The sequence below is a fragment of the Zonotrichia leucophrys genome, chromosome 28, assembly GCF_028769735.1.
Source record: "Zonotrichia leucophrys gambelii isolate GWCS_2022_RI chromosome 28, RI_Zleu_2.0, whole genome shotgun sequence".
Classification (NCBI taxonomy): Eukaryota; Metazoa; Chordata; class Aves; order Passeriformes; family Passerellidae; genus Zonotrichia; species Zonotrichia leucophrys.
In genome coordinates, this window is record NC_088197.1 from 4,593,801 (window position 1) to 4,620,553 (window position 26,753).

Below are 26,753 nucleotides of genomic sequence, written 5' to 3' on the forward strand. Positions count from 1 at the left end.
GGAGCCTGCATGCCATCCTGTTCCAAGGCCTGAGATTCAGCCAAGGCCCTGAGGATCTCTGGCATGTGCACCCTTGCAGTAGAGCTTAGTTCCAGCATCTTAGTGGCCGTTGTTGCCTCAGCAAGATGGGGAATAAGCCCAGCTTCCAGCTAGTGATTCCCAAGAGGAGCACGGGTGCCATCTTCAATCTATTCTGTCCTCAGCAGGGGAGTATTAAACCCAAGCAGGAACCCCTGAGGTTGGGTGAGTGTAGAGCTCTGTGTGAGCTGCTGTCTGCTCCAAGTACTGGTGTTGCCCATGAGGGATCTGGGAGAGGCGGGGTGGGAAAGGATCCAAGGGTGGGGGAGAGGAGAAACGCTTGGGAGAAAGGGAGGGATAAGGAAAAACAATCTTCTTGTATCAGTGATCTGTCTGAGGAAGGTCTGACAGGAGGAATGAGTAGGGGCTAGAGAATCTTGGCATGACACCCGTTCTGAGCTGCTGCACAGGCAGTGGGGCTCTCGTGCCAGCAGAAGGATGCCTGGGGCTGGACTCAGGTGCTCTTTATTTTCCTCAGTATTTCCTTCCTTCCTTTTTTCCCTGTCTTACCCCCTCAGTCTAAAAAGCTGATGTGTAGGGCTGAGTGCGTTTGCTTCCAACTCTCCCATCTCCTCACATGGGGAATCTCACCCTGCTGGTACCTTCTGTCTTTTGTAATTTTGTTTGCCCTGTGCTGTTCCTGTGTGTGAGCTCTCCTGGGCAGAAGGTGAAAGGAGAAGTTTGAGCTTTACTATGACCAGGTCTAGAGAAGTCAGGCTTCAAGGCCAGGTTGGAAAGGGCTTGGAGCCACCTGGGCCAGTGGAAAGTGTCCACTGGATGGGCTTTAAGGCCCCTTTCAACCCAAAACATTCTGGGATTCCATGATAAGAAGAAGTTGATAAGGAGGGTTGAAAAGGGTCTGAAGTGTGCAGTGAGGACTGCACATGAAGCTTGAGAACAGGTGAAGTGAGAACAGGTATCAGGTGCAGCATGCAGTCCCCAGCAGGCTCAGGAGGGACTCCCTGGCTGAGGGAGAGGGGAGATGGGGATTAACACAGTGTGTGCCTTGGGAGGAAGCCCTCCCAGCATTTCTGCAGAGGAGAGCCTGTCCTGTGCCGTTCCTTGCCCGTGGAGGCTCAGCAGAGAGATGTGAGCACGTGCTGGGAAGGAGCTGAGGAGCTGCTCTCCCTCCCTGCCCCGCGAGGGCGGATGTGCAGCTGAAGCCTTGCTAATGATTCCAGATGTTTAGCTGAACACTTTGCCTTTGATGGAGCAGTTTAAGGAGTATAATAGAGTGGATAACTAGGTTCCTCATGTTCCAGCAGCACTTCCCTGAGCTGCTGGGATTGGTGCTGTGCCTCCGGCTCCTGCAGCCCTAACCAGACCAATTAGGTGCCGTTTCAGCATCTGTGGTTTTTTTTAAATGCCTGTTCTTCCTGATTCTCAGCACTTCCCAAGGCTCCTGGGACGCCAGTGGTGACAGAGACAACAGCAACGAGTATCACCATCACCTGGGACTCTGGCAACCCAGACCCCGTGTCCTACTATGTCATTGAGTACAAGTCCAAGAGCCAGGACGGACCCTACCAGATCAAGGAGGACATCACCACCACGCGCTACAGCATCGGGGGGCTCAGCCCCAACTCCGAGTACGAGATCTGGGTGTCTGCAGTGAACAGCATCGGGCAGGGCCCCCCCAGCGAGTCGGTGGTCACCCGCACGGGGGAGCAGGCCCCTGCCAGTGCCCCCCGCAACGTGCAGGGCCGCATGCTGAGCAGCACCACCATGATCATCCAGTGGGAGGAACCGGTGGAGCCCAACGGGCAGATCCGCGGCTACCGCGTCTATTACACCATGGAGCCCGAGCAGCCTGTCAGCAACTGGCAGAAGCACAACGTGGATGACAGCCTGCTGACCACCGTGGGCAGCCTCCTGGAGGATGAGACCTACACCGTGAGAGTGCTGGCCTTCACCTCCGTGGGGGACGGGCCCCTGTCCGACCCCATCCAGGTTAAGACGCAGCAAGGAGGTGAGCACCTGAGTGGCTGAGCTGGGCTGTGGGAAGGAGAGCTGCTGGTTGGATTTGGAGGCTTAGATGCGATGTTGTTTACTTGGAGGGTGGGGAGGACCTGGCACAGGGTGCCCAGAGAAGCTGTGGCTGCACCATGATCCCTGGAAGTGTCCAAGGCCAGGTTGGACAGGGCTTGGAGCAAACTGGGATAGTGGAAAGTGTCCCTGTCCATGGAACTGGATGAGCTTTATGGTCTCTTCCAACCCAAATCATTCCATGATTCTAAATGTCTTTAATAGATGTAAAACTGCCCAGGTAGTGGTGACACTTTAACTCTCCCTAAAGTACCCAGGAACTATTTGTCAGAGCTGAGTGGGGAATGAGCCTTATGTGTTGAGCTGCAAACACAAGGTGTTTTACCATGGGCTGTCACCCAGCCCATTTTTGCCTTGGGGTATGGGAGGAAACCCTCTGTTCTCAATGGGCTGCTCATGGGCTTCCTTCTTCCAAAATCTTGTAATACTGGGATTGATGGGAAAGGCTGTATTCTGCACTGCTGAGAAAGAGGCATATGATCCACTGGGATTCTTCCATCTCCAGCAGCTCTGCTCACACTGGAGTCCTGCAGTGGGATGTAACTCCACAGCTTTAGAGGCAGGACCTGCCCACGCTGCAGTGTGGCATTTTGCTGCTGACGTGCTCTTCCCACACAGGCTTTGAAGAAAACAGGGCATGAGCCTCCAAATTAGCCAAGTTAATGTGGTTTCTCCTGTTTCTCACCTTGCCTCCTGTGCCCCCTCTCCGTGCCAGTTCCCGGGCAGCCGATGAACTTCCGAGCAGAAGCCAAGACCGAGACGAGCATTGTGCTGTCGTGGAGCCCCCCACGCCAGGAGATCATAGTGAAGTACGAGCTCCTCTACAAGGAGGGAGACCACAGCAAGGAGGTGAGCCCAAACTGCAGCAGGGTTGGGGCCGAGGAGCTCCCCGATCCCACTGTGGAGCGAGGGGAGCAGGGCAGTGTCTCTGGGCAGGCCTCACCTCTGCTGCCTGTTGTTTGGGTTTATTTTTCTCTTCCCCCCTCGCCCACCCCCAGGTGCTGAAGAACTTCGAGCCCACGACGTCGTTCACGGTGGAAGGCCTGAAGCCCAACACTGAGTATGTCTTCCGGCTGGCCGCCCGCTCGGCCCTGGGGCTGGGGGCCTTCACCCCGGAGGTCCGAGAGCGCACCTTGCAGTCTAGTAGGTGTCTCTCCTTTCCCACCCTTCTCTGAGGGCACCACAGTCAGGGAGCCAGACATGGTGGGCACAGGGGGACGGAGCTGGGGGCTCTGTTTCACTCCAGGGAGGTGGGGACACCTTTGGGAGCTGCTGCCCTCTCCCCTCACCGCTCCAGCTAGCTGAGACGTGAGCCAGGAGCAGAGCTGGGCTCTGGGGTGCTGGGGCCGGGCAGCACCGTGCTCTCAGGCTGGCCATGCTGGCCGTGGTGCTGAGCATGCTCAGGGGATGGCAGGGATGGCAGCCACAGCCTGTCCCACACAGGCCCAGCGCTGCCAGGAAGGGGAAGAGGGAGGGAGAGGAGCAGGGAAGGTGATTGTTCACAGGCCCAGCCTTCCCCAGCCTTTGGGGAAGCTGTCCCCATGCTCTTGTCCATGAACACCTCCACAGCCAAAGGGAGGAAGGCTGGAGCTCTGGGAGTGGCCCCGTTTGGGCTCCAGCAGAGCGGGAGAGAGGAGCCCTGTGGAGGCTGATGACACCAGGATGGAGAGTATGCAACTCAAAACGTGCTGGTTTTAGTTTAATGGATTGTCTCCCTTCGCTGTTGCCCTGGGGACAATAACCCTGGATGGCAATATTTCAACCTGGGCTTTTCACAGATCTTTGCTTTTAAATGAGGTGTTTTTTCACTGCATGAGTGGCTGTGGCAGCTGTTCTTTGTGTTTTCTGTCTCCTCTCATCTCTACTAAATCACTCCGCTGCAGTTTGGAGTAGCCGGGAGCAGAACTAACTCAGAAGTGGCTCTGGTCACCAGTGTGAGGAGGGAGAGCCCTGCTCCCATCCCTCAGAATCCCTAACAAGGGGGAGCAGCAGGCTCTCGGCTGGGCTTTTTAATTGTCACATCCTGCTGTCTCTCCCTTTCCCTGTCTCCTTCTCTTTCTGTCCCCTGAGGAGTGGGAAGAAAGGGGAGTCTGTTTCTGCATAGACAGAATTCCTTACTGGGGCTTTCTCAGGCCTCCGCTCCATTCAAAGATTTTTTGGTTTTTCTTTCCTTCAAATGTTTTTCCCCTTTTTTCTTTCTTTTCTTTTTCTCCATACTCTCTCTACGTTTCATAGGAAAATCCTTTCCTGACTCTGCTGCACATCTGCTGGTTCTGATCCCAGTGTGGTACTGTCAGAGGGAGCATCTCTGTGGGGTGGGGGAAATGAACTGAAAGGACCTGAAAAATAAGTGTTCAACTTACACTCTGCTTCTGTTTTCCAAGGGGTTTCTCTCCTTGAGACCTGTGGGGATGGGAGGCAAAGATGGTCTGGGATTTGTGCTTTCTGGTTCAATAAAACAAGCTGGAAGAGGGGTGTGGCAGCTGGTGGCAGTAGGCCTCAGTGAAAATTTGTCCCTTAAGGGTGAGGAAAAGGGGATCTGGGAAAAGGGAAAGCTTTGGGGCTTTTTCTAACTTGGCATCTGCCCAGAACACGGACGGGTTTCTCTCTCTGTAGCTCAGCTTTCATAGGGAGAGTCTCATTAATTTAATGCTCTTAAGAACATCAGCTGGGAGCTGTCAGTGTCCTGTAACACGGTGAAACATTTTTTCCTGGCTGGCTGTTGGAGGAACGAGTCAATTCTCCCTGCTCCGGGTGACATCCTTCGGCTCACAGACCTTCTGGCTCGGGACAGGCTTTTGTGTCTTCCCTCCTCAGCTCCTTTTCCGTTCAGCTCCTCCTTGGCCTGCTCCATGCCTCTTCTTTCTTCTCTCTCTGCTCTCTGCTTGCCTGCCTGCATGCCCTGCACCCAGATGAGCCAGCTCCCTGCTGTCCCTGTCCCTGGCTGGGCCATGTCACACCACGGTGGCATCTTGTCCCTGGAGTGACAGAGCCTCTCCCTGCTCCCCCCCTGCTCCTGCTGTCCCCTCTCAGCACCCACCCGCATGTGGCATCCCCTCCCTGCACCTCCCTGCCAGGGTGGCTCCTCCTGAGCATCATAACCCAAGTAAAATCCATTAAACTAAAGGTAAAGTATCTTTTTCTTCTTGAAGTAGCTGGGTTTTAACTCTTCAAGTACCAGAGACATAGCTTGTAAAACAAACAAAACAGACTCTCATGGCTGGGAGAAGCTGGTTTGCCCTTTCTGGTTAGCCATGACCTTCCCAGGCTCCCTGGCAACTCTCCCACTGGGAAATTGCAGAGGGCAAAGCGTGCTCAGCAGGCAGGGGTGGCCGGGTGGGCGCTGTGAGGCTGCACATGCAGGTGTACAGGAACAATGGGCCTTTCTCACCCTCTGTTCCTGCCCAAGGAAGGATTTCCCCCCACGTAGCTCCGCTCTCCCTCCTGTCCCCCTCCTCACAGAACACCAAGTGAATGAAATCCCCAAAGTCTGTGGTACCTAAAGGGTTAAAAAACATGATATTGTGCAAGGTCAGTAAGGGTCATTCTTGTGGCTTGGACAGTCAACTTTAAAGCATGTAAAAGGTGCAGTTCAGGTGAGTACTGGCTGGTCTCAAGCAGATTCACAAATACAGTCCACCCTGTGGCTGCAGGCTCATCGCTGGTGGCTCTGCACACACTCCCAGATGTCCTGGAGCCCTGGGAGGGTGGGGAGGGGTCCCAAAAGGCTGGTGGGACCAGCCAGCAGGCCGAGGCAGAGCTCTCCTGCCTGGGGGCTCCTGGCTGAGCCCAGGGAGGGGCCGTTGCAGAGCTGAGCTCGCAGCCCCGCTGGGGTTGGTGGCACTGGGCTCCCGGCGCTGTCCCCAGCGTCCCCAGGGTCACACAGGTTGGGCTGGATTGTGAAGGGAACAGGGCCATGAGCTCCCAGAGGCGTGTCCAGCGTGGCCAGCCAGCACCCCTGGCTGTTCTCCTCCGACGGGGAGGGGGCCAGGCAGCCCCTGGGCCTTCTCCCCCATCACCCACCCCCAACCCTGCCTCTTTGACCAGAGAAAGTGCAAAACCATCCCAAAAGGAGGCCTCACCCCAGGGCCTCTCAGTAGGTCCCTGTGCTGGAGCGTAGAGGGTGAGTGAGCGAGCGTGGCAGCGCAGACAGTGAGCCCAGGGCCAGCTGGAGCTGAGCTCTGCTTCTGGGGCTTTCAGAATGAGGTGCAGGATGAAGGGTAGGTCAGGTCAGACCCTCTCTGCAGTGGGTTTCTCAGCTGTGGTGGCTTTGGCTGGAGCTAAGCAGGAAAGGTGGATTTTTAATATGCCCAGCCTCTGATGAGGACAAAAACAAGACGGGAACGGCACCATGGCAGCGATGGGAGAGGGCTGAGTCTGTCCCTCCTTGAAACCATCCTTGAGCTGGTTCTGGGACATGGCATGAGCAGTGCACCTCTGTCCTGGAGAGGTGGTGCAGCAATCACAGCAGATGGAGAGAGCCAGAGGGAAGGAGATCTGTGACTGGGAACGTGCTGTCCTGCTCTCTGTGCTGACAGTTTAGCAAAAAGAGAACAGATTGGGGTCCAAAATTGCCATTTCCGCAATAGTAGCTGGGGTTCTGCTGGTGGGGGAGGACTTGGGGGGATCATCATGAGCAGAGTGGCATTTTAAAAGCCAGTCATGTGCAGAAACCCACCAGGAGCTTGGTCTGGCCTCGTAGCTCAGTTCCTCTTGTTCTCTTGTAAGAAAGTCTTATAAGTTAGCAGTTGAAGCGTGGAAGGTAGGTAAACAGACTGGGAATGTTCTGGAAGGAGTCACTTTTTATATCAGTATTATTTTATTATTATGATTTCCTTTCTGGTGTTTGTTTTTTTTTTTCTTTTTGTTTCAAATTATTGGCTTGATTTACATTTTATTTTCCAGTTTGTTCCGTTTGGTTTGGTTCATTTGACATCTTTTGTGTTGTTTTGCGTGGCCAGCCATGGCCAGGGCTTGTCAGCCTCCTCACTGGGAGTGCTGGGGAGAAGGGAGCCATTCTGCCAGGTTAAAGATAGTAATAGTGCATAAAAATAGAAGGAAAACACCCAAAATGTCCTGCTGGGCAGGGTGCTCAGACAGCAGTGGAGGGATTATCTCTGCCCTGTTTGAAAAGCCACTTCCCTCTGTCTCCTGGAGGCTCCTGGAATTGTGTGGCTCTCACTCCAGTGCCAGCTGGGCTAAGTGGGACTGGATTTAGCAGAGTCCTCAAGGCAAACTGGGCCTAAACATCTGGGTTTGACTCAAGGATGGGAGTAAGAGGCTTGAAAACAATCATTCCTCACAAAAAGAGCATCAGAGGAATGAGAAGCAGTGACCAGCACTGATCTACTGCTACTTGGGGGGCTTGTGAGTCCACCCCAGTTTCCTGCCCTGTCTGCAGAGACTTAAAAGCTCTTTATTGCAGTTGGGTGATATTGGATTTATTGATTTGCCCTGAGAATGTGTCACACTCTGCTTCCCTGTGCTGATCAGCTCTCCTTAGTGACAGGCAGAAGTGTGTTCTAGTTCCTGGAAGTGTTCAGGGCCAGGAAGGAGCCCCCTGGATGGTGGCAGCTGTTCCTGCCCAGGGCAGGGGATGGAAGAGAGGAGCTTTAAGGGAGAGCTGTGGGTTCCACCTTCCCCACCTCCTGGTCACCCTCCTGCTGCCACCCTGAGAAGGTGCCTGGGTAGGGCCACAGTTCCCAAGGTTTCCTCCCAGAAACACCCTGGTGTAGTTCAGGCAGAGAGCGCAGTGGGAATTCGACCTGCTGCTGCTTTGAAAAATCCCCTGGATACACAAATACCTCACCAAACCCACTGCCTCCCTCCTTCTGCAAGTGCTTTCTCAAAACCCTCCTCTCTAAACACCATGGCTTGGCAGTGTCCTGGGCATTCCCACTGTGGGATTTGGCCTCCTCCAGTCTGGGGACAACTAATCACTTCCATCTGGAGGTACAGACTCTTAAATTTAAGCCTCCTGGCAAAAGATTTGCTTTTCTTACTTAATTTTCACAGATCCCTTCAAAGAAATTCAAGATCCCAGAGACTGAGGTTGGAAAGTGCTTTCTGAGCCAGAGCAGGATTTGCCAGGCTGCTGTAAAACAGGGAGCCAAAGGAAAGGGCTTTTATAGGGTGCAGCTGGGTGTGTAGCTGGTGCCAGCTTAGTGGAAGCAGCAGGACCCCTCTTGGCTGGCCCGCTTGCTGGTTTAGTCCTTTGCTTTACACCATTTCAGTTTTGATGCCCCATTTAATTTCTGTTGGCTTTTTTTTTTTTTTTTGGAAAAAAAAAACTCTCTTCATTTCGGAAAAAAAAAAAAAAAAGACAACAACAAAAAGCTCTCTTCTCTTTTAATTTTATCTTCCTAAACCAAACTTTCGTACGTTTTATTTTAGATTTTTTTGTTATCATTTTCCTTTTTTTTTTTCTTTTATCTTTCCCATCTTTTGTTTGTTTTTTTTTTCCTCCCCCTTCTTTCCCCTTTCTCCCTGCTCCTGAATTTTCCCCCCCTCCTAGAACCGTCTGCCCCCCCTCAAGATGTAAAATGTGTCAGCACCCGCTCCACCGCCATTCTGGTAAGTTGGCGGCCGCCGCCGGCCGAGAGCCAGAACGGCGTCCTGGCCGGCTACAGCGTCCACTATCGAGCGCTGGACTCGGAGGACACGGAGCTAAAGGAGGTGAATGATATCCCCCCAACCACCAGTCAGATCCTGCTGGAGTCCCTGGAGAAGTGGACCGAGTACCGCGTCACCGTGGTGGCTCACACGGAGGTGGGGCCGGGCCCGGAGAGCTCGCCGGTCATCGTGCGCACGGATGAAGATGGTGAGTGAGAAGGGTTTGGGTTCTGCTGGGGGGGTTCCTGTTCCTGCAGGGGGTTGTTCCCATCAAAAATCACAGGCAGGGCCTTCCTGTGGGTCTTGAATGGTGCCAGGCCAGAGTTGGAGTGGGATCCAAGATGTGGGTTGTGTGGCATCTTCTGGTGCCATCATCCCATCACCTGGTGCCATCACCCCATCACCTGGCATCCTCTGGTGCCATCTGGGACTGTAGGGCTCTCCTCCCCTGCATTTATGGGGTCTGTAGGGTTCCCCTCCTCTTCATTTATGGGGTCTGTAGGGTTCTCCTCTCCTGGATTTATGGGGTCTGTAGGGTTCCCCTGTCCTGGATTTATGGGGTCTTAATATCTCCAAGTCTTGACTGCACCATCCTCTGGTGCTATCTGAGCACTGGGGTCTGTAGGGTTCCCCTCCCCTGCATTTATGAGGTCTGTAGGGTTCCCCTCCCCTGCATTTATGGGGTCTTTCTTAATATCTCTGAGTCTTGACTGCACCACTCCCCCTGTGAAGATGCTCTCACTGAGCCAGGAGCAGCCAAGGCACTAAAAACCTTTGCTGTGAGGAAAACCTTTGCTGCCAGAACTTGAATCATTGTATATCCTGAGTTGGATGGGACCCACAAGGATCAGCCAAGTCCAGCTCCTGGTCCTGCATGGGACAGCCCCAAGAATCCCACCCTGTGCCTGAGAGCACATGTTTTAAAGAGTTCTTCCCACACATTCCTTGTTACTGCATTCCTTGTTACTACCTCAGAGCTTTTGTCCGTTGTAGAAAGGAGGAATCTGTTAAAGTTTCAAAAACCTTGAGTGACAACAGTTCAGTGACCCCACTCAGAGACCTGAATGGTCCTGATATTTCTACAGTAAAATAAAACCAGGGGAAAGCATCAATGGGTGCATGAAGGGAGAGGAGCACCCTCAATGTGAGGGTAGGACCTCAAATAATATTGGGAGAATTTAGGGAGATAAACAATGATAGCTTATTATTAAAAACAACCTGCAGGTGTTGTTTTCCTAATAGCTGTTTTCTTGTTATTCTCATAAGATTGTTTATAAATGGGTGTCTTGTTAATTAGCCAATCAGGTGAAATGTATTGATTAGATGACAAATCAGGTCTACCTGTATCAGAACAATGTATAAAAGGAGCAGTCTGAAGTAAAGATGTGTGCTTTATGCCACTCAGCATTCTGATGGCTCTCAACAGTGACACCATCCCTGTGTCCAGGTTGTGCAGATCAGGTCCCACAGACCTTCACAATCCCCCAGAGCTGGGAGGGCAGTGCCAGGTGATGGGATGCTCAGGTGCTCAGGTCTCCTCCAGAGCTCAAATCCAGAGGAGAAGGGATGGGTTCCCAGCAAACCCCCAATTGTCAGGACCCAGGAAATCCCTCTGAGCAGCCAGAACCCCTGCTAGGGGTCTCAGAGACCCTGGCACGGAGCCCAAAATGCCCCTGTGGTTTTGATTATGACCCATGGAGCAAGTTACCAACCTTAGATGAAGATCTACAAGCCACAATAAATTGAGTGCCAGTGAATTTATCACAAGGTGAAAAAGTAGATTTTGGGGTTTCTAGAATGGAGGTCCAGAGGGCAAGATGGAGGGATCTGGGCATGTCCTGCATTTCTCCTTCTTCTTCTTGGCCTCCATCTTCTGCTGTGATGTTGGCACTTTTAGATTGGTTTAGAGTAGAAGCTCACTGTCTAACATAGGTGATAGATATTGGAAAGTAATTGTAAATATTGTCCATGTAGTATTTAGTATAAAGACATAACACCACCCCGGGGGCAGGCAGAGTGTCCTGAGCTGTCTTGCCTAACTGACCTCAGCAGGACAGGAGAAAAAATTTTATCGATAAAGAACAATAAACAACCTTGAGACCAAGAACTGAAGAGCTCTGACTCCTTCGAGTGCCAGGCTGGGAAAAGAGACTTTTCAAATTTCAACACCCAATGACCAGAACCCCTGGTTGCCTCCCTCCCTCCCTCCCTGCAGTGCCCAGCGCTCCTCCACGGAAGGTGGAGGTGGAGGTGCTCAACTCCTCGGCCATCCAGGTGTTCTGGCGCTCGCCGGTGCCCAGCCGGCAGCACGGCCAGATCCGCGGCTACCAGGTGCACTACGTGCGCATGGAGAACGGCGAGGCCAGGGGGCTGCCCCACATCAAGGACATCATGCTGGCTGATGCCCAGGTAAGGGCTCACCTGGGCCAGCCCCGGGAGGCTGGGGAAGGGGGGATGTGGCTGTTCTGGGCAGTGTGACTCTGCTGAAGGGCCAAAAGGGGATATGGGACAAGGTGTGGCTGTGTCTCTGCCGCACCTCTGTCTCTCGTTTGTGCTCCCAGTGTTGCTGTGGAAGAGTATGAGCTGCTGTCCCAGCACTGAGATAGATAAATATCCATCCATCCATTCATCCTTGCTGTGTCTGGGAAGTCTTTTAATTCAGGCCAAGGCCGCAGTGGAATCTACTAATTTCTCCCACTCTACTTCTTCCCTCATGCTTGCCTGGTAACTTCTGACCTTGTGTGGCTGCTTGCTCAGGGACTCCTTCCTCATGCTGTGTCTCTGTCTTTCCCTTCTTTCCCCTCTTGTATTCTCACGTGCCAAACCTCTCTTGTTCTCTGCCCAGTGGGAAACAGATGACACTGCTGAATACGTAAGTAAAAACATCAAAATCCTCCCATGCTGGTTCTGCCTCTTCCCTTCTCCCACTTCCTGTTGTGGTGTGATATTTTCCTTTTCCTTTTTTTTTTTTTTTGGTTTTTTTTTGTTTTTGTTTTTTGCAGTGCAAGTGTGCCTGTTTTAGAGCCTGGTTTTGGTGTTCCCATGCATTGTCCCCTCCCTGTCACTGCTCTGTGCCCCTCTGTAATCGTGTCGTTTGTCAGCACGCAGCAATCCCACAGGGTTTTCCCTTTGGCTCTGAAGGAAAGATGGGTCTGCTGCTCCTCCACGGGGAAGCAGATGGCATATTGAATTTGGGACTGCTTTGAACAGATGAGAATCCTAAAATAGTTTGGATTGGAAGGGACCTTAAAGGCCATCTTGTTCCACTCCCAGCCAGGAGCAGGGACACCTTCCACCAGGCCAGGGAGCTCAGATGGGCTGCTTTGTAACCTCTGTGTCTGGAAAAGATAGCCTGGGAAGCACTGGGAGCACAGAATCCATGAGTCCTGAGCTACCACAGCATGAACAAATGCTTTGTGCTCTCAAAGGGCCGAGATTCTTAGAAACTCATTGATGCAAAGCACTGAATCATTATTGGTGCTTTTCCTTTTGAAGTACCTTAAAATCAGCTTGGCTGTTTGGCATTTTCTATTTCTGCTAAAATGATAAATGCTTTCCAAAATCCTACAGCTACCAAGAAGTAGGAGAAAGCTTTTTCTTCTTGGAACAGCAGAGTTCTGAGATAAAACACAACTAAACTGGTGGTGTTTGTGTCTCCTGGGCATTGCCAATGCCCTGCACAAGTGAGGGGCCTCCCTTTGAGGGATGGAGAATGAGCCTCAGGGAGGCAAAGCCCCTTTCCTAAAATCTTCATAAAGCTCAGTGGCAGATGTGAGAGCAGAACAATTTTCTTGACTTCCAGGAGCCAGACCTGACCCTGTCTCCAAAGTCACTGATCAAAATCCCACTGTTGCAAAGTTCTGCTGTTCCACTCCCAGCTCACCATCAGGGGAAATAGTTATTTCCAGGACTAACAAATTCTTCCCAAGTGCTGCCCTGAGATTTAATATTGAATGCACGAAGGGGTGAGGAGAGGGGAAAGCCATAAAACATGCACAACATTCCCATCTCCCTCCTTTCTGGGGCCTTGGGGAAAACCCTGCTGCATGTGCTGTCATCCTGTTTGATTTAGCACGGGTGTTCCTTTTCCAACACAGCCCTTTGAAAGGCTGCATCCCTCCTGGGGAAGGGCTGTTCTTGAGGCCAGTGTTCCAACAAAAGCTCCTGGGAGCCAGGTGTGGGGAGGCTGATAGAGGATGGGAAGGAGGGGGTGGGATTTAGCAGGGAGCTTTAGCGTGAGCAGAATGTGTCGTCTTGCACTTTGCATTCAAGCAATCCCTTTAATATTATGAAAGCATTAAAAATATCTCTTGAGGAGGGAAGAGAGGGGTAATGGTGAAAAAAAAAAAATGTAATCTCCCTGAAACCTCTGAGCCTCCTCTGAGGCCGCAGAGTGGAGAGGAAAGCTTTGAAGGGAGAGACAGCATTTGGATGCTGAAGTGGTTTGTGTGAAGACAGGGAATGTGTGAGAGGCAGATCTGGAGGAGGCTGCCTTGCACAGGGCCCTGCAGAGCCAGGCTGTGTTTGCAGAGCTGTGAGTGCCTCTCCAGGGGAACGGGGCTCTCCCCCTCTGCCACTTCCCACAGAAGCCCCAGAGTGTCTCGTGCCCTTGGATTTGGTGTTCCTGCATGCTGGAAAAGGGCTGAGCCTCCTGCCAGGAGGAGAGGGCTGCTCTTGGGTGTGGGCCTGAATATTGACACGATTTCCCTTTGGCATCTGGCAAACAGGAAATGATCATTGCTGGGCTCCAGCCCGAGACTGCCTATTCCATCACCGTGGCCGCCTACACCATGAAGGGAGATGGTGCCCGCAGCAAACCCAAAGTGGTCACCACCAAGGGTGCAGGTGAGAGCCTTTTCCTCTGCCAGTAGGATTCACCCCTTCCCTAAAGCCAAGGGGCTTCTCCAGACTCACCTTCTTTCATCCCACTCCCTTCTCAAAGGACAGACTTGCAGCAAGAGCCAGACTGCCCCAAAGGCAAAATTAGATTGAGGGCGGCAGAAACCCCTTCATTCCTCACATGCAGCCCTCACCAAATGTCACCATTTTCTGTCCAGTGCTTCAGAAAGCCCAGGCACACCCAGAAGCACAACACAGGATGAATTTGTCCCTTGTAGTGTCTTGGGCTGTAAATTCCAGTGCATCAGAAGGACTGGAGAGACTGCAGCTTTGCAGGTGGCCCAGGCAGGTACACTGGGGACAGCACAGCTCTGCTCTCAGGGTGCTGACTTGCAAAGACCTGAGGAGCAGCAGGCAGACAGTGGTGCTTGTCCTGCCCACTCTTCTCTTCTGGTACCATGTCTGGTGTGCATCCTCTGTGTTCAGGACTGCTGGAGGGAGAAACTCTGACAGTATTGACCTTTCCTGGCTCCCATTTCTGGGATCTGGGCTCTGCCTGCACATAGCAGCCAAAGCCTTTTCCTTCACTCACCCTCTTCTCCTTCTGCCCATGTTTCTCCTCACTAACTCCCTGCTTCTCTGCTTTCCTTCTTCCTGAGGCTCCCCACCCTCTCTGTTTTCCTCTCCTGGAGCCTTTCTCTCTGCCTGGCTCCCTTGTCACTCTCTCTTGTCACCCTCCCTCATCTCTTCCATTAGGATTTGCAGTGCAGGTGATCAGTCACAGAGGGATGTTTTCTCCAGCACAGCAGCTATTACCCAAAACTCAATTTCCCCTGACTTGAAATAGCTATTTAAAAAAAAAAATCTTTCAAATGGCTCTGTAACATTCTTACCTTCTTTGCAGTATTGAGTCAATACACCTTCTGAGAGGAGAGATTTCTTTCTTTATCACTCAGGGCTGGGGGCTGAATTTAAATACAGTAATACATCTAATTTTCTCCTTTACTGTCCAAACCAATTGCAAAATAAAACACTTCCCCCTCTCTGAACTTTCTTCTCACCTTTATTCCAAACAATATTTGTTGTGCAGATGTAATACTTCCAAGCTCAGCTGATTACAGTAACGTTTGTGATAAAAACTGAAACATAAAGGTAATGGCACTCTTTTTCTCTTTAATGTGTTCCTTGGGCATTCCCAGGGGAGGAGGCTGGCTCTCCCTGCCATTCTTTGGCACTTTGGAAGGAATGCAGCATTTGTTTCACAGACAGCCCCTCATCCCCAGCGAGGTGTCAGTGGAGGCAGCAGGCAGAGTTCCCCAGTGTGACCCTTTCAGATCCTGCCCTGCTCCCTCCTTCCAGCATTGCAGCCCTCACCCCTTGGTCAGGCTCCTGCTGTGGGACATCTCCCAGCTCCATTTCTCTCCTCCTGTCCAAGCAGGAGGAATACCAAGGCGGAGAGAAGGAAATTAGATCTCTAATAGTGGAGCTGAGTGTCAATGACGCGTGAGCTGCTGGAATTAATGCTCTGCTTTCTCTGGCTTCGGGGATCTCTGGGCCTGCACGTGTCATTTAACTGTGGCTGTGGGCTTGCTTAGCAGTCAGCCAGTGCCAGGGCTCATTAGGCAGAGACATGGCACTGCTGAGCTCCCCAGAACCCCCAGACGTGGAGGAGCTCACTGAAAATGCACCAGCACTGTGAGTTCCCTGCCTCCAGAGGAGAGGAGCAGCACAGAGAGAGCAGCAGCTCTCCCTGCCCTCTGCCTCACACACATTTTGGGCTCTGGCTCCTCTGCCTGTGCTTCCTTCTGTACCCAAGTGGGTGATGAGCTGCCTGCCAGCCGTGTGAGCTGGCCCTGTGCCTGCTGCTCAGGACCTGGGGCTGCCCAGACTTCCTTCCATCCTTCATTGCTTCACCCTCAGCTGCTCTGGACTCCCCAGCCTGGGCCAATCTGTTCCAGGCTCTTTCTGCATGAGCTGGGCTGTGTAATGGAGAGAGGGAGGGAGGCTGGGACTTTGGAGACTCCAGGTTTGTTTTTCCCTGCCCTGGGAAGCAACTGGGACAGGAGGCTGGGAGCCTGACTCCTGAGCCTGTCCTTCCCAGTGGTGGAGGGTGAGTGGTCCAGGGATGAGGGAGGAGCTGTGCACATCCTGAACAAAGGGAAGGAAATAAATTCAGGAATGTGTCAGCAGCTCACAGCTGACATGTTGGCAGTGCTCCTCATTTCCCAAACTGTTTAGGGTGTACAGAGAGGCAGCAGTTGGGGTTCCATGGAGCTGAAGAGTCCCTGCAGCTCCCGTGTCTCTCTTCTCTCCCAGTCCCAGGAAAGCCCATCCTGTCTGTGCACCAGACAGAGGAGAACACCCTGCTGGTGAAGTGGGAGCCGCCGCTGGGCGCCGAGGGCCAGGTGCTGGGCTACCGGCTGCAGTTTGGCCGCAAGGACGTGGCCCCTCTGGCCACGCTGGAGTTCTCGGCTCAGGAGGATAAGTACATCGCCAGCAGCATCCACAAGGGCGCCACCTACATCTTCAAGCTGGCCGTGAAAAGCCGGGCTGGCTTCGGGGAGGAAGCCGTGCAGGAACTCAGCACCCCCGAGGACATCCCCAAGGGGTACCCCCAGATCCTGGAGGCCAGCAATGTCACATCCATGTCGGTGCAGTTCGGCTGGCTGCCCCCCGTGCTGGCCGAGAGGAACGGCGCCATCGTCAAATACACCGTGGCCTACCGGGAAGCCGGTTCTCCCGGGAACCTGCTGGAAAAAGAGCTGCCCCCCTCCCCAGAGAACTCGTACACCCTCAACGGCCTCAAACCCAACACCGCCTATGACGTTAAAATCCGTGCTCACACCAGTAAAGGCCCCGGGCCCTACAGCCCGACCGTCCAGTATCGGACGTTCCAGCTGGACCAAGGTAGGACTCACCGGTTTCTCCTCCCTCTCTCCCCTTGTATCCGGGGCTGGTGCCGGGAGGCAAGAGAGCTGGAGAGGTCAGGCCGGGCTCAGCCAGGCTCGTGAGTAAATGCAAAGCACTCTGGTGTCACACTCAGTCCCTCCGCTCCTCTCTGCCTTGGGCCAGGTAAGTCCCTTTTACCGCTTTCTTCTAAGTTAAGTCCGGACACCTCCTGTCACTGGCACCTGAAGGGGGGGCCAGTCACTCTACAGGTGGGAAGAGCATTTTCTTCAGCTTTTGCAAGCAGCCAAAAGAAAAGAGCAAAAATTAAAAAAATAAAACAAACAAAACCCTCAAGCCGTGACCTGGGATGGGTTTTTCTTCACCTGAGCATGCTCAGCCAGGCAGCACCTCGTTCCTGCAGCAGCCACCCAGGCCCAGAGTGTGGGGGCACAGCCACGTGCCCTGCTGGGGTTAGGCACGGGGACAGGGAGCACTGGGAGATGGACCTTGGCAAAACTCAAGCACAGTGGAGGAGGGAGCAATCCCTTCAGTTCCTGCAGCCACAGCCAGACCCAGCCTGGCAGGCCCCTCTTCCAGCACTTGACATTCTCTTCCTTCTCTTTCCTGCTCTTCCTTCCCTCTGCTGCCTTTTCTTCTCCTTTCTCCCCTTCCTCCTCACTTTTTTCTCTGCAGTTTTACCCAAAAACTTCAAGGTGAAGATGGTGACAAAGACATCTGTCCTCCTGAGCTGGGAGTTCCCTGAGAATTACAACTCTCCTACCCCATACAAGGCAAGTGGAGGGCAGGAGTTTCTCCCCCGTGTGTGCCCCAGCTCTGCAGGGCTGGGTGCTCCATGTTCCCTGCACATGGAAGGGATGGGGAGGAAGGAGCTTGCTCAGGGAACAACCTCCTCCCCTCCCACAGATCCAGTACAACGGGCTGCACGTCGACGTGGACGGCCGGACCACCAAGAAACTCATCACGCACCTGAGGCCCCGCACCTTCTACAACTTCGTGCTGATGAACCAGGGCAACAGCATGGGGGGGCTGCAGCAGAACGTGGCAGCCTGGACTGCTGCTGACATGTTGTCCAAGAAGCCAGAGGTGACCCACAAGCCTGATGCTGATGGCAACGTGGTGGTGATTCTCCCTGACGTGAAGAGCTCTGTGCCTGTCCAGTAGGTTTCTGTTTAACTGCAGGGGTGGGGGGCTTTGTTTGTGTTTCGGGGGTCAGCCCTGATGGCTGGAAACCCCCAGGGGCAGTACCAGGAGGGTGATCCCTGCATTTCCAGCCTTCCTGACTGTTCCACAGCTAACAGGGAAAGCCAAAGAAGTGTGCAGGGAGTGCACAAGGAGACGTGGGGCTGCCACTGCGTCCAGCTCTTTCCAGGAACAGCAGCTGTGCTGAATGCAGAATAAGGGGCTCGAGCCAGTGGGGCAGTTTGGGCAAACTCACATCAGTGTGTGTGCTCCCTTCTTCCATGGCTCATTCCTTCTGTTTCTTCTTGTCATTCCCAACATTTAGAGCTTTCTACATCGTGGTGGTGCCTCTGAGGAAGTCCCGGGGAGGACAGTTCCTCAACCCCTTGGGCAGCCCTGAGGAGATGGACCTGGAGGAGGTGAGTGTGGGTGAAACTAGACTCAGGTCAGGGGGAGAGAGAACAGCGGGAATGGGATGGGGACCTGAGGGCTGGGAGGGGGGTTTGGGTACCTGTGCTCCCCAGACTGGCAGGGGGATTTGGGGTACCTGTGCTCCCCAGGCTGGGAGGGGATCTTGAGGTACCTGTGCTCCTCATTCATGCAGCTAGGGAGCTGCCAGGCTGGGAGGGGGATTTGGGGTACCTGTGCTCCTCACTCAGAGCAGCCAGGCTGGGAGGGAGGGGGATTTAGGGTTCTTGTGCTCCTCACTCAGGGCTGGGAGGGGGATTTGGGTACCTGTGCTCCCCAGGCTGGGAGAGGGATTTGGGGTCCCTGTGCTCCTCACTCAGGGCTGGGAGGGGGATTTGGGTACCTGTGCTCCCCAGGCGGGGAGGGGGATTTGGGGTACCTATGCTCCTCACTCAGGGCTGGGAGGGGGATTTGGGGTACCTGTGCTCCTCACTCAGAGCAGCCAGGCTGGGAGGGAGGGGGATTTAGGGTTCTTGTGCTCCTCACTCAGGGCTGGGAGGGGGATTTGGGGTACCTGTGCTCCTCACTCAGGGCTGGGAGGGGGATTTGGGTACCTGTGCTCCTCACTCAGGGCTGGGAGGGGGATTTGGGGTCCCTGTGCTCCTCCTCAGGGCTGGGAGGGGTTTGGCTCTCCCTGCTGCCCCCAGGGCAGTGCAGGCTCTCAGGTGCTCTGTGCCCCCGCAGCTGGTGCAGGACATCGCGCGGCTGCGGCGCCGGAGCCTGCGGCACTCGCGGCAGCTGGACTTCCCCCGGCCCTACATCGCCGCCCGCTTCCGCTCGCTGCCCTCCCACTTCATCCTGGGGGACATGAAACACTACGACAACTTTGAGAACAGAGCCCTGGAGCCAGGACAGAAATACGTGCTCTTCATCCTGGCCGTGCTGCAGGAACCCGAGGCTGTAAGTGCTGCCTGCTTCCCCCGGCCCTTCTGCTCCCTGCCCCAGCCCTGCTGCCCTCCTGGCATCCTGGAGGGGATTTTTTCTTTCCAGCTGTGGCTCTTGTGCCTGATGAGCTGCTTGTGCTTGTGCCTGCATTTGTCTCCTCCAAGCACCAAGGACAAGAGGAGCTGTGATTGTCCCAGTTGTTGTGGGCAGAACTTGCACGTTTGTGACTCCAGACTGGAGTCCAGAGTGGGAGGAACAGTGAAATATCCCCTCAGGACAGCACCAGAGTTCAGAGAGCCCTGGGTCAAACCCCTTTTTGAACAGTAATTTTCTTTAAAGGCTGTTCTTTAACTCCTCAGAGCAATGACCCCAGACATCCTGCTCCTAGAGTATATCACACTCTGGGCATTGCTGAGTTCCTCTTCAAGCACAGAGATTTCCATTTTTTTATGGAAAACTACAAGTTCTGTCTACCAATTCAGTATCTCTGCTGTTTTCACTGGGGCTGTACTTGGCTTTATGAAAACAACTATTTTAATATTTACCTGAGTCCTCCCTCACACACAATAGGAAACAGCCTAATGCTTTGTTGTTTTTAAATCCCCCTATGGAATTGTAGCGGGGAGCTATTGGAAATTAAGGGTTTTCAGAGGTTTTTTTCCCCAATAAATATTTACTTGTGTATTTGATATTAAAGGATTAGGCTGACACGCTCCTGAATGGGTTTCTCAATCGGATTACTGCAGCTTGAGGTAATTTCTGCTTTAGAACAAGGTGCTGCAGACTCACTCCCAGTGCCCTGGATCCGCAGCAGCTCCTGAGTGTGGAGCAGCATTCCAGCCTGCTCAGAGCTGATGGAGTTCAAGGACCCAGAGCCCCTGTTCCTGTCCTGTCCCTGGCTGCTCTCCCAAAGCAGGCCGTGCCAGTTCTCTGTGCTGTTCAGCTCCTGGGTAGGATGGAAATTCATCCTTTGTCAGAACTCTGAAGGATTTGAATGTGCTCTGATCCTCCTCAAGAACCAGCTCAGTGCAGAGGCAGCAGAGGACACACACAGTGTTTTACTATTTTGTATTTATTTGTCAGGGTTGTTTTTTCTCAGTCACCAGACCAAGCATTAATTCTTGTTTTAATCCCTTCCCTCTTGCTCTGTAATCCCCTCTGACTGTCAAAATCCAGATGGTTACGTGAGAGCTTGGGCAGTGTTTGTGTGTTTGTGGCAGTGGTGAGGGCTCGGGGCTGTGCTGGAACAGGAGCAGCAGGAATGACAGACAGACACAGGGCAGGCTGCAGCCTCACATGAGTGAGATCTTTCCATGCTCTGTCTCACTGCAGCATTGGAAGATACCCCAGGAACAGGGCATTTTCTCTGGGCTGAAGAGGGCATTTTTCCCTGTCAGCACTTGAGTTGTGCTGCAGAGAGATCACACCCTCTCCAGCAGTTCCTCCTGTGGAATATCCTGTGCTTGGCCCCTCTTCAGTCCCATCCCACCTCTGAGCTGTGTTCCACCCCATTCCCTGTCTTGCAGACCTATGCTGCCAGTCCCTTCTCTGACCCCATCCAGCTGGACAACCCTGACCCCCAGCCCATCATTGATGGTGAGGAGGGGCTCATCTGGGTCATTGGGCCCGTCCTGGCCGTGGTCTTCATCATCTGCATCGTCATCGCCATCCTGCTCTACAAAAAGTAAGAGCTGCTCACTCCTCAGATGGTTCTGAGTGTGCCCAGGGCCCTAAAGGGGATTTCTGTCCTGCTCATGAGGGGAAATCCTTCCCTGAGGCACAAATGCTGGGATGGGAGAGTGTGCCCAGCACAGGAGGGATTAGCAGGGATTTGCTGCTGCAGGTTGTGCCCTCCCAGGAAAGCTGTGCCTGTCCCACAGACACTCCCTTGGGCACTGAGAGTGTCAGGACTCCCTGTGGGCACTGGGGGATGCAAGGGAGGCACCCCTGGGCTATGGGGCAGCAGAGACCTCCACTGCCCTCAGACTGGTTTCCTGCTGGAGCTGGGGGCAGGAGCAGGCTGTGAGTCTTCAGGAGAGAGAAGGGAAAACCTTTTTTTGTCTCCCTTTCCCTTGGCTTTCTGAGCAGCTCATGGGGTGTGGATGGGAGCTGGGGGTCCCTGAGCACACACAGGGCAAGGGAAGGGGACAGCAGGGGCTGAGCAAAGTAAACAAAGGTGACAATGGCCAGCAGAGGTGTCCTTAGCTAGGACAGCTCATTCCCAGGGTGGGGGGAGCTCTCCCAGCCCTGCTCCATCTCTGCTCTGGGCAGGACTCAGGGTGCTGGTTGGTGTCCCTGTGGCTGGGTGATCTTTGCTGCTCCCACCTCTGCTGCCAGGGTTAGAGCTGAGCAAATGCCTCTCCCTAGCTCTGCAAGTCCTTTCTAACCTGAGCATTTGTCTTGTCTTCTCTCCACTTACTGCTTTCCTGGACAGCAAACCAGACAGGTAAGAGCACCAGATTTGCCATTTATTCGGGTTCTTGCTTGCTGTGTGTTAAGCAGTGTTTGCTGTGTGGTGTTGGGGCTGGGACCATGTTTGAATTGGGGCAGAAAAAGCAAAGCAAGCCCAGCTTTCTCCTGTTTGTCCATTCCTAAATGAAACGGCCCTTCCCCAGGTTGGGCAGCAGTGACAGTAAATGGTTCATAAAGTGCTGGTTAATGGGGCAGAGCAGCTCTCATTTGTGTGGCAGGCAGAGGTGAGAGTGGGTTTCTGCATGTCTGGCTGCTCCACACGGGCTGTCCTGAGCCCCTGGCACAGTGCAAGCAGCATTCTCACAGCTGGGCTGGCCTTGTGCTGTGGCAGAAGCTGCTCTTGCCCCTCAGCCAAGGGCTTCTGACAGAGTCTGTTTATGACTGCAGAAATGAGACTTTTCCCCAACCATTCCCAAGGCTGGAAGAGCTTTCACTGATGGGTTCAGTCCATGAACTGTTAACAGCAGCTTCAGAACTGCAGCAAAAATAAACCCGAACTGCAAAGTGGTGTCATTCCAAAATGCTGCCCCATGCAGTGCTGGCAGGGCTCAGACCACTTCTTCTGGCTATTAATGACATCAAGAGACAGCTCAAAATGTCCTGAATAACCTCCTGTCTGCCTAAGTGATTGCCATTGCTGCTGCAGGCAGATGATTGGAGGCTTGAGCAGGAGAGGTGAGGAGCTCCACAGCCCCTTGCTGGAAGGGCTGGACCACCTTTCCCACCTCGGGGTGGGGGCCACATTCTCTGCTCTCTGCAGAGCTTCAGCTCCCAGCAGCTCATCTCTGCCTCTCTGCAAGGAGTTATCACATCTTTAGGTCAGCACTGGGCTTTGCTTCTAAATTCTCTTCAAGGAGAATGAGCCAGGTCAGCAAAGACTTTTTCAGCTGCCTGAGCTAACCTAAGCCATTTGGAGGGAAATATATTGGGAAGCACTTGCATGTGCAGCTCAGCTGGCGGGTTGGAGCAGGCTCTGGTGCCTGGCAGGGAGAGGTGGATCTCAGCAGGCACAGCTGTGCTGGGAGAGGATGTGTCTACACTGTTTGTTGAACCCACATTTTTAGGGTTCTGCAGTTCAAAGAAGGTTGAAAAGTGCTGCTCTGACTTCTCTGCCTGCAGCAGGGCAGCTCTGAGAGCTCCTGAACAAGCCAACAGCAATATCAGAGCTCAAAACCCAAGGTCATGGCCAGGAGGTTCTGTATTTTTCCAAACGATTCCTCTGGCTCTGGTGCTCTCAGGCTGGAAGTGGCTTGGCCAGATTGGAACATTTTTTGCTCTGCAGAGTTCAGTGGAGGCTGCTCTGAGCAGGGAGGGTGAGGTGTGAGTTCACAGCACCTCAGCTGCTCCTGGCTGCCAGTCTGTGCTGCTGCTGGGAGAAGCTTCCAGACTTACCTGAAAGCTGCTCAGGCCATTGTGAGCCCCTAAAACATAGCCCTGGCAAAGCTCCCAAACCTCATCCCTTTTCTGATGTGTTTTATGTACTTTACACCCTTGGCTGCACCTTTGCTTTTCTGTGGGAGCTTTGCTCGTGCCTGAACATGAGTAGCTGAGAAACAGCTGAGACCTCAAGGCCCAGAAGTTAAGCTGCTTTTTCTTTCTGGTCTCTTTTGTTTCTTTTTTGGCTTTGTTGTGAAGCAAACGCAAAGATTCAGAGCCACGGACCAAGTGCCTCCTGAACAACGCTGAGATTGCCCCCCACCACCCCAAGGACCCCGTGGAGATGAGGAGAATCAACTTCCAGACTCCAGGTAACCTGCTGCTGACCAGCCTGACCTGCTGGGGAGGCAGGAGGGGACACCTGGCCCTTCCCTGAGCCCTCCCTGCCTGCCTGCAGCTGCTGAGACACGGCCTGGAGAGCCAGAGCTGCCCCTGGGCACAGCCTGGAGAGCCAGAGCTGCCCCTGGGCACAGCCTGGAGAGCCAGAGCTGCCCCTGGGCACTGCCTGGAGAGCCAGAGCTGCCCCTGGGCACAGCCAGGAGAGCCAGAGCTGCCCCTGGGCACTGCCTGCACAGCCAGAGCTGCCCTTGGGCACTGCCAGGAGAGCCAGAGCTGCCCCTGGGCACAGCCAGGAGAGCCAGAGCTGCCCCTGGGCACTGCCTGGAGAGCCAGAGCTGCCCTTGGGAACTGCCTGGAGAGCCAGAGCTGCCCTTGGGCACAGCCTGGAGAGCCAGAGCTGCCCCTGGGAACAGCCAGGAGAGCCAGAGCTGCCCTTGGGCACAGCCTGGAGAGCCAGAGCTGCCCCTGGGCACTGCCAGGGAGCCCCAGCCCTGTCTGTGCTCAGTGGGGATGCTAAGAGCCACCTTTGCTGGCATCCTCAAGGACCTTGCACAGGCCGTGCCCAGTGCTGGCAAGGCAGAAGAAGAGTTTTCCTGGATTTCCAGAGAAATTGGTGCATTCTGGGCTGAGCTGCAAACACCATGGCTGTGCCAGTGCTGCCCTGTGCCCCAGCTGGGAGCTCCTGGGTGGGGAGATGCAGTGTGGCAGTGCTGCCCAGGGCTCCAGCCACACCTGGAACTGGTGCTCTCTGCTGCCAAACCACTCCTGCAGGCAGCCAGGCCTGCCCCTGGGCTGTGCAAGGGGAAAGGAGCTGCTTGGAGCAGGTGAGGCAGCTTCTCCTCACTTGGTGCAGATGCTGTGATGGAATCCCAGGCTGCTTTGGCGTGGGAGCACCTTAAAGGCCACTCAGTTCCACCCCAGGCTGCTCCAAGCTTTGTCCAGCCTGGCCCTGGGCAGTGCCAGGGCTGGGCCAGCCTGTGTCACAGTGCTGAGCTCTGTGCTCCTCCCTCCTGCACACACGTGTCCCCATGTCCATGCATGTCCCACTGCCTGCATGGCACCTCTGCAGCACCACTGACACCCCGAGGGACACGTGGCCATGCTGACCCAGTGCCTGTCCACACCTCTGCCTCCAATTCCTGGTGCTCGAGGCTTTGGAAGGGAATTTATTGTGCTTTTTGGGGGCTGGCTGTTGTTTTCAGTTTGTTTGGTTTTTGTTTTTGTTTTTTTTGCTGTTTGTGCTCGTTAGTAATGTTTCTGTAGCTCCTGTTTCCCCATCCCAGTCCTGTGCTTAGCATTGTCCAGTTTCCTTAGGGTGGGGCTGACAGGAGGGACAGAGAGCAGGGGAGGCTCAAAGGCAGGGCTGGGCTGAGGGGCTCTTATCAAAATGAGATAGGAAGCACTGTTGGAATCAGCCCAGGCTTAGGAGCAATGCAGAGCAGGTTCACTGCAGGGACAGCAGTCCAGCACAGGTAGGTCCCTAAATCAGCTCTTAGTGCTGCTGCAGGAGAATCTGGAGGTGTTGGAGATGTTCTGAGTGCTCCCAGCCGCAGCTCAGCAGTTTGTCTGGGTTTGTTTGGTGCTTCCTTTGGGAGCATCCTGTGGGTGCTCCAGGTGGAGGGAGGTGGGAGACCCAAGAGAAGGAGCTGCACTGCCTCAGATGAAAAGACTGTGCTGAGATAAAAATAAAAAGCTGTGGCCTTCCAGCTTGGTGCCAAGAAGCAGCTGGAAGTGCTGGTCCATGTGTTTCCCTGTCTGTGTGCCACAGGACAGCAGAGTCAGCTGAGGGTGCTTCCAGCAGGTAATGGGATGGATGGGGTCAGTCTTGTGTTAACCCCACTGCTTTGGACATGCTGTACCTCTCAATTCTGGCTCTGGGAGGTTTATAAAGGGTACCTGAGACACCCAGACCTGTATGAAAGCTCTGCAGATCCCAAAAGACTGCCTGTGTCCAGTCTGCCTTTTGGAGATGCTTTCCTTCCCAAGTCTCTCTGGCCAGAGCTGACCCACCTGGTGTTACTCTGCTCTGTCATTTGTTAAGCACTAAAAGGTTTTAAAGGATTTGGGAGAGTCAGGGTCACCTGCCTCCCACAGAATTTTGGAAACATTGGGTGAAAATGGAAATGGATGGAAAAATGAGCTTGGAGTGTGTTGGTGGTCGTGGTGCAGTTTGCAGGGGAAGAGTCCACAGGAGCTGTCTGAGTTAAAGGCATTTAAATTCAATAAATTGTGGTTCAGAAGGGGCCTGTGGGCTCTTCTCCAGACAGGTGATCCCAGGTAGAATCTCCATCAAAACAGAGGAGGGACATGGGAGTGGGAATGTGCAGCTCAGAGAGGGGAAAGCATAGCACACCTTAGATATCCTGTCCTAATCAACACAAAAATACCTTTCTTTTCCTCTTTAGATTTATGTTGGTTTTGTTTTTTTTTTTTAATTAGCATGAAATTTTTACAAAAGTGTATCTTTTATTTATTTATTTTTTACTGTTTTCTGCAGATTCTGGTCTGAGCAGCCCTCTCAGTGACCCTGAGTTTGACTTGGAAAGTTAGTTCCTGTGTGTTTTTGTTCCTGTTGGTTTCATTTTTCCCCCTCCCATTATTATTTTCCTCTTCTACCACTTTCCTTTCCAATTCTTGTTCTGTTCCTGTTACTATTTTTTGATTTTCCTGCCGAATTCTCCGTGTTCCTGCGGTGTTTGCCCATCTCATCCCTTTTCTGTGCCATCTGTGTGTCTGAACTGTGCTTCCAGTTTTACAGTTCCCCCTTAGAGCCCTTTGGAGGACAGGGGAGCAGCTGGGTTCCCATCCAGCCCTCGCTGTCCCAGGAGGATCCAGGGCTGCCTTTCCCCTTGTGGAAGTTGTTCCATGGCTGCTGCTTGGCTCAGTGTCCTCAGTGTCCCCTGTTTTTTGTGCCCTGGTGTCACTGGGGGTTGTGCTTTGGTGTTTGCAATGCAGGGAAAGAAAAACTGGAGCTGCAGCTGCTGATCCCCCTCTGAAAGAGCCATGAAAGCACCTTTTCATTCAGGGGGGAAAAATTATTTCCCAGCTGTGGCAGGGCCTGCTCCTTGGCACTGAGCTGTTCCAGGAGCTCAGGGAGCAGAGGCCACCCCAGATCTCACAGAGTGCCTCCAGCCACGGTGACTTTGCAGGATAAATGGGCTCTGGGCACGGAGCAGATGTTGTTAGGGTGACGTTTCTGGCGACTTGGCTGGTGCACAGAGAATCAAGTCTTTTGTGATAAGATTAGAGAGATTCAAGTGATTGAAATGTTAGATGAGACTGGCTCGGAAAGATTTCATCCCATTAGGAGCCAAGATCCCAGCCTTGCTGGGTGGTGTGGGCTTGGATTTTTCCTTTTAATACTGGGCAGGGAAGGATGTGAGGTTTCAGCTGACAAATGTGAAGAGTCACAGATGCTGCTTGTGCTGGGAGATGCAAGGGCTGGGAAATTTACACCAAATATTGGTTTGTTTGGTATGGAATATATC

General features: G+C 53.5%; 1 protein-coding gene across 1 annotated transcript in view; it reads left to right on the plus strand.

The window, feature by feature from the left end:
- PTPRS (protein tyrosine phosphatase receptor type S) overlaps positions 1–26,753 on the plus strand; it is a 117,702-nt gene that overhangs the window by 73,055 nt on the left and 17,894 nt on the right. Inside the window, exons 8-23 of the mRNA XM_064734076.1 lie at positions 1,466–2,047; positions 2,840–2,973; positions 3,123–3,267; positions 8,639–8,944; positions 10,952–11,145; positions 11,582–11,608; positions 13,464–13,581; positions 15,892–16,482; positions 17,158–17,255; positions 17,389–17,642; positions 17,990–18,083; positions 18,817–19,032; positions 20,544–20,701; positions 21,452–21,463; positions 23,125–23,237; positions 25,763–25,810. Coding sequence (XP_064590146.1) covers positions 1,466–2,047; positions 2,840–2,973; positions 3,123–3,267; positions 8,639–8,944; positions 10,952–11,145; positions 11,582–11,608; positions 13,464–13,581; positions 15,892–16,482; positions 17,158–17,255; positions 17,389–17,642; positions 17,990–18,083; positions 18,817–19,032; positions 20,544–20,701; positions 21,452–21,463; positions 23,125–23,237; positions 25,763–25,810 — 3,090 coding nt within the window. The remainder of the gene's footprint in view (positions 1–1,465; positions 2,048–2,839; positions 2,974–3,122; positions 3,268–8,638; positions 8,945–10,951; positions 11,146–11,581; positions 11,609–13,463; positions 13,582–15,891; positions 16,483–17,157; positions 17,256–17,388; positions 17,643–17,989; positions 18,084–18,816; positions 19,033–20,543; positions 20,702–21,451; positions 21,464–23,124; positions 23,238–25,762; positions 25,811–26,753) is intronic.